Here is a 6678-nt window from a genome sequence, read left to right as displayed (position 1 = left end):
TTACACGAACTGACTATGACTAAATTGCAAGATGTGATGTCCATATTTCAACAATCCTATTGGTATCTCCTGGCTAAATCTGATGGGTCCTTAGGCAAACTTGATGTATTGTGACTTATATGCATATTTATGTCTTTCTAATAATATATGAAGGGATCTACAGCTATATAGGTGTACATGTTCCATCCCATCTACCTTTCTCACTCTTCTTCCCTTTCACGCCCACACCCAGGTGGACTCCCCTCTGCTAGAACATACTCATTGCATTTCAAACATACATACGATTTGGTATATCTATAACTTCCCCTTTTTCCCTTCCTTTCATCTCTTCTACAACATCCTTACTCTTGACCCCTAGACATTTTCCTAATATATATCGAAATCAATCTTGGGGTGTTCTTACTACTTTTATGACACCATTGATGTTTCCAGTAAATGGTTGTCGAGGATATAAAAGCACATGGTATTTGTTTTAATGACGAAAATGCATAATTTGCCTATGACATGTGTCCGGCTGGGTAATTAGCTTGTAATTCATCTAACCATAAGTTACGTATTCTACAAAAATCAATATATACATGCTTAAAAACAAAACAGGATTTTTGTTTCTCCTGTAGGGGGCCATATAACCCAACAGTCTAAAAATTCCTGTGTCCCTTAAGAGGATAAAGAAGATGTGTTTTTCTTCTTACTCGATCATGGTCTGATCTGGTGTACAATACATTATGGCTGATCTGGTGTACAATCCATAATGGCAGGCACATTGAAATATTGTGCATGTAATTTTCATTTGCCATTTAAAGCAAAACTCTGGCGAATTTTTTTCTCAACTCATGCAAATGGGCTTCCCCCCACTACTGCAAGTGTTAAGTGCTTGTTTTTGTCCAAGTTAAAAAATAAAGTTATACTCGCCCGATCCAGAGACTTTAGACCAGTCTACCTTCAGCCTCACTCCCCCGTTGCAGCGGTCTGAGGTGCTGCGAGTGATCACATCCTATCCTATGTATAGCACATCGAGGGACATATCATCGATGCAGCGGAGGAGACAGGCTGAAGGGACCAATCTAAAAGCAAGGCGGCTCTGAGGATCAGGTGAGAATAACTTTATTTTTGAACGTAGACAAACACGAACACTTAACCCTTGCAGTGCGGGGGTAGCCCCACTGCAAGGGTTAATAGTAAAAAATGTCCACAGTGTTCTTTTAGCCTTAATTCCTGTGTTTTTAAGGAGCTATAGTATTTTTAAACAAAAGCTGTATACATTTACAGGAGCGTAAAGCATTGTACTTGTCATCCTTCCCATGTTGATGACATTTGTCTGGTTTTGTCTTACAGTTACTATCTTGTAAGGTTGTGCCTAAGCTAGGCTCCACCAGCTTATCTGCACAGTGGAATCATCTAGGGCAGGGGTGACCATTAGGTAGATTGTGATCTACCAGTAGCTCTCAAAGCTGATGCTGGTAGATCACAAAGGGTGTGAATGGCAGCCCCTTTATTCCATTTTGGTATATTTATTTAGCTCTGCACACATAATTACCTATTAGCCTGAGTCTTCTGAGCCAAGCTCCCTGACACCTTTCTGGTGGATACTGGTGGTTGAAGTGCTATGTATTACATCAAAGAATATTAGTTTACACAGCCTGTTGCACTGCTTGCAAAATACAGCAAGGTGAGCCAGGAGACAACCAGGGGAGACAGACAACCAGGGGAGACAGACAACCAGGGGAGACAGACAACCAGGGGAGACAACCAGGGGAGACAGCCAGGGGAGAAAATGAGGAATGACAGCCAGGGGAGAAAATGAGGAATGACAGCCAGGAGGGAGAGACAGCCAGGAGGGAGCACAAGGAAAGAGAGCAAGGGGTTTTTTTTCGTTGGTAGATCTCATGTAGCTCGTCATTTGAAAAGTAGATCTTTACACAAAAATTGAAGGCACCCCTGATCTAGGGCATTTACCCACATTCTTCTTCCCACTGATGACTGAGAGAGACAAGAGATTTAGAGTGTCTTCCTGTTGTAAAGTAGCTACCGCTCCAAGCTCACTTCTGTGATGGACTACAATCACACTATAAATTAATAAACTAAACATGAGATTGTAGTCCATCATGGGAGCGAGCTTGGAGCAGTGGCTACTTTACAACACACACAGGGACCATGGGGAACAAAAAGTAGTCCCACTCCAGAAGGAAGGATAGTGTCAGCACCAATTCAGAGATTATTTGAGGATCTACAGCTGAGGGATTCACAAAAAAAGGCCCAGTATTGTTTATAGTTGAAGTACTTGAATGCATTGTTAAGGTTTAGCTCCTGAGTTTAGGGTCACGTTAATGTGTATATGTACTCACCACATATAAATGAAAATATTTAAAAAAAAAAACACACTAATAGTAGTAGATAAAATTTTATTATTTCTCAGACCAAATTAACACAGTCTTTCTTCGAAATGCAGTTGGGATTGTGTTCTGAAATGCTGTACAAAAGGTTTCCATATAGAAGCACACTGCATTAACAATATAAAGATTGTTTCCACTTCTATAATGAATCTTCCATATCCACATCCTCTTGTAATTTCTGAACCATTTTGTCTTCCAATTTTTTGGCTTTTCCTAAAAAGAAAATGTTCAAATAAACTTACTTCAACAGCTAGAAGTAGAAAAATCAGGGATTTTTTTTAGCTCTGGAGTTTGTATAGCTGGTATCAACAATCAGATCACAAATCTGCTCCATCTCAAACCCAATCTCCTGACAATATCTACATCTATTTGGTTAGAGCCACACAATAAAGTAACCAGTGAGACCAAACTAACGGCAACGTGTCTGTTATTCTAAAATTCTCCTGGGTCTAAAGATTTTCTCCTTTGTAGAGTAACATTTAAGATACATTATATTGCTAAAAGTATTGGGACGCCGGCCTTTACACGCACATTAACTTTAATGGCATCCCAGTCTTATTCCGTAGGGTTCAATTTTGAGTTGGCCCGCCCTTTGCAGCTATAACAGCTTCAACTTTTCTGGGAAGGCGTCCACAATGTTTAGGAGTGTGTCTATGGGAATGTTTGACAATTCTTCCAGAAGCGCATTTGTGAGGTACTGATGTTGGACGAGAAGGCCTGGCTCGCAGTCTCTGCTCCAATTCATCCCAAAAGGTGTTCTATCGGGTTGTAGGCCAGTCAAGTTCCTCGACTCCAAACTCACTCATTCATGTCTTTATGAACCTTGCTTTGCGCAGTCATGTTGGAACAGGAAGAGGCCATCCCTAAACTGTTCCCACAAAGTTGGGAGCATGAAATTGTCCAAAATGTCTTGGTATGCTGATGCCTTAAGAGTTCCCTTTACTGGAACTAAGGGGCCAAGCCCAACCCCTGAAAAACAACCCCACACCATAATCCCCCCTCCACCAAACTTTACACTTGGCACAATGCAGTCAGGCAAGTGCCGTTCTCCTGGCAACCACCAAACGCAGACACATCCATCGGATTGCCAGACGGAGAAGCGTGATTCGTCACTACAGCGAACACGTCTCCACTTCTCTAGAGTCCAGTGGCGGCGTGCTTTACACCACTGCGTCCGACGCTTTGCATTGCACTTGGTGATGCAAGGCTTGGATGCAGCTGCTCGGCCATGGAAACCCATTCCATGAACCGTTCTATGCACTGTTGTTGTGCCAATCTGAAGGCCACACGAAGTTTGGAGGTCTGTAGTTATTGACTCTGCAGAGAGTTGGCGACTTCTGCACATGCACTGACCCCGCTGTCTTTTTACGTGGCCTACCACTTCGTGGCTGAGTTGCTGTTCCCAGTTGCTCCAACTTTGTTATAATACGACTAATAGGTGACCGTGGAATATTTAGTAGCAAGGAAATTTCACGGATGGACTTATTGCACAGGTGGCAACCCATCACGGTACCACGCTGGAATTCAGAGCTCCTGAGAACGACCTATTCTTTCACAAATGTTTGTAGAAGCGTCTGCATGCCTAGGTTGATTTTATACACCTGAGGCCATGGAGGTGATTGGAACAGCTGAATACAATGATTTGGAGGGGTGTCCCAATACGTTTGGCAATATAGTGTATTTAGACTGCAAACCTTCCTAGCCGACACCCTGACCTCTCTTTTGCCAAAAGTGAAGGCACCTGTTAAAAGTTGAACTCCCGCAACAAACGTGCTTTTTCAATTGTGGTTGGTCCAGAAACGTTGTGCGTAAAAGGTGCACATACACGTTGCGATAATCGTACGATCGTGGGAAATCATGCGATCGTACGATAATTGCAAGGTGTATGGAAGGCGTGCGACCTCTGCTAATGTAAGGTCGCACGACTTGTCTTACAAGCATGTTCAAAAACCCGCCAAGAAACGTACGATTCTCTGTGGGTTTGTGGCATGCTCGTAAGACAAATGCCGAACAGGCCGGTGTGCGCAAGTGCACACTGCCCGTTCAACATTGCAGTCATCGGAAACCCGCCCCTCAGTTTTTTTAATTACTTTAAGGTGTATGGGCACCCTAATGCTTTGCCCACAATGTCTGGAGGGCGGCTAGGGATGCAAAAAATGTTTTTCCAATGGCATGCCAGTGCCACTCAGTCCTGGAGTACTATGGGCCCGGCCTGCGTGATGGACCTCCTTGAGAGGAGGGGGGTATCTAAACGACAGGCTGGGCCCACTGAAAATGGGCAGATTGACCGTGTCTTCTGCCCTAAAGAGGACCTCTGGAGTTGGACCAGGGAAAAAGTCAGGGAGGGTGCTGGAGTGTGGAGAGGGTAAGAGTAGACAGAACTCTAGTATTTATACATATTAAAAAAGCCACTACTGTAAAATCATAGGAACACCTCACAAATTTGGAAATAGGGCGACTACAGGTCCACTTTAGATCAGAATGCAGCCATAATACTAGCAGTGGGGGCAATGTGGAACCATGAGATCTGATGCAGACCTGCACACCATCTAGTTACTAGAACTTGCTTGGCAATTGAGATATATTTATAATAGTCCTCACTATGCTCCTTGTATTCAAATAGTTTAAAGAAAACAGAGCTGTGTGAACTGTGTAAATATAATCCATACATGAAAAGGATCACTTTAGCAGACCTTCTGTCTTTGTGTTTGGATAAAATGTATGTTTTGTTTGACTTCTTTGATATCCTGGGCCTTCTGTAATTCTTTGCCCTTTTTCAATCTAGGAGAAAAAAAAAATATGTATGTAAATGTGCCCTTTGAATTGCAATCAGAAAGACCAAAGTCAGTGGTCCAAATCTCACCTGTTCATGATAAACTGCGTCTGCCGCTTACGCTTGATCTCTTCCACCTTCTTCATTGCCTCAACTACAAAATAATGTATATTCATTAAACAAAGTGCAAAGATAAGGATTTGATAATGAATACTTTACATTTGATAAATAGAAGCTTGATAACCTAAACACATCAATAAGCGCAGCATAAAACTCATGGTGGGTTAAGTGGTCAGCTTCTTTTCCATTCCAAGTGCAACTGTGACAAAAGCTAAAATTCTGCTTTGAGTTGGTCTCCAACTAGCGATGGAGGAAAGCTGTACAAACACATTAGGTCCTATAGGGAGTGAGATCTAAGTGGACATGTATCCATTTACAGTCAATCTGTCACGATCAGGACCACCAAAGTGGAACTTGGTTCCTTTTTTTTTGTTTTGGACCTACACGGAGTTAAAAAGGTAATCAGACTTAAACGGACACACAACTGCCCATGTAGTTACATTGGGCTTCCGATCACATCCACCTGAAAAACCTGACAGGCCACTATGAATGGACTGCCCATGTGAAAGTGGCCTTAGTGTAGGGGGGGGGTTCCACTCAGCTTCAACCCTCCTCACTTAATCCAAGACCTGAAAATGTGCTTTATATTTTGTTGCCCATTTCCTCCTTAAAGGAGAATTATGAGGCGAGTGCTTTTCACTCAGCCTCATAATCTGAGCTGACAACTAAACTGTCACAGGTCGGCTCAGTAGATCAGGAAGTGAGCGAACACATAACGGCGCTCGCTCACTTCTCGATACTGTCACTGCAGAGAGCCGTGACAGGGGAGTGATTGGATTCTCCCCTCCCCTGTCCGATCCTCCAGCGCTGACTGGCGGAACGGACGGGGGAGGGTACACCTCTACCTCACACCTCTACCTAGAGGCAGAGCCAGCTGTCACTCACGCAGTTAGGCGGATCCAGACATAATTGTCGGGATCCGCTTCAGCTGCGGTGCCTCAGTATACCGCAAGCTGCAGCTTTGGGTTACGGGAGGACGCTAGTTTGTGTCCTCCCGTTACCCTTCGGAGAACTATGGGGAAAAGCCCTGACCCCATAGTTCTCCTTTAAGCCCAGCTACGTACCAAAGGGGCTGTCTCTTATGTCACCCAAGCAGCACACCTCCACTATCCAGCATCAGACAGATGTAAACAATGTAGTTCAAACTGCCCATGCAATGAAATCAGCTATGGTCATTGGAGGGATGACAGCAATGTAGCGTCACCTGTGCAGTCAGTCACTCTAGGCATCTTAAACCTGAACTATAGATTTGTCAAAGTAAGAAGCAAGTATACTTTCAAAGACTCAAAGCCTTGCTACATATCAGGGATTTGGGGTTTACAGGTCCATAAGCAAAAAAAAAAAAAAAAAAAAAATAAAAAAAAAAATTACAAGTCTCCCTCAACAACCCCC

At 43.4% G+C, this 6678-nt stretch overlaps 1 protein-coding gene across 1 annotated transcript in view; it reads right to left on the bottom strand.

The window, feature by feature from the left end:
- Positions 1–2388: 2388 nt before the first annotated feature.
- The window catches only part of RSL24D1 (ribosomal L24 domain containing 1), a 9423-nt gene continuing 5133 nt past the window's right edge, over positions 2389–6678 (bottom strand). Inside the window, exons 4-6 of the mRNA XM_018557563.1 lie at positions 5257–5320; positions 5095–5174; positions 2389–2612 (exon numbers count right to left, since the gene is read on the bottom strand). Coding sequence (XP_018413065.1) covers positions 2533–2612; positions 5095–5174; positions 5257–5320 — 224 coding nt within the window. The 3' untranslated portion in view covers positions 2389–2532. The remainder of the gene's footprint in view (positions 2613–5094; positions 5175–5256; positions 5321–6678) is intronic.

The sequence above is a fragment of the Nanorana parkeri genome, unplaced genomic scaffold, assembly GCF_000935625.1.
Source record: "Nanorana parkeri isolate BGI_ZX_2015 unplaced genomic scaffold, ASM93562v1 scaffold290, whole genome shotgun sequence".
Taxonomy (NCBI): Eukaryota; Metazoa; Chordata; class Amphibia; order Anura; family Dicroglossidae; genus Nanorana; species Nanorana parkeri.
The sequence above is the reverse complement of the archived record's forward strand: the minus strand, read 5'-3'. Positions and strand labels throughout refer to the sequence as shown.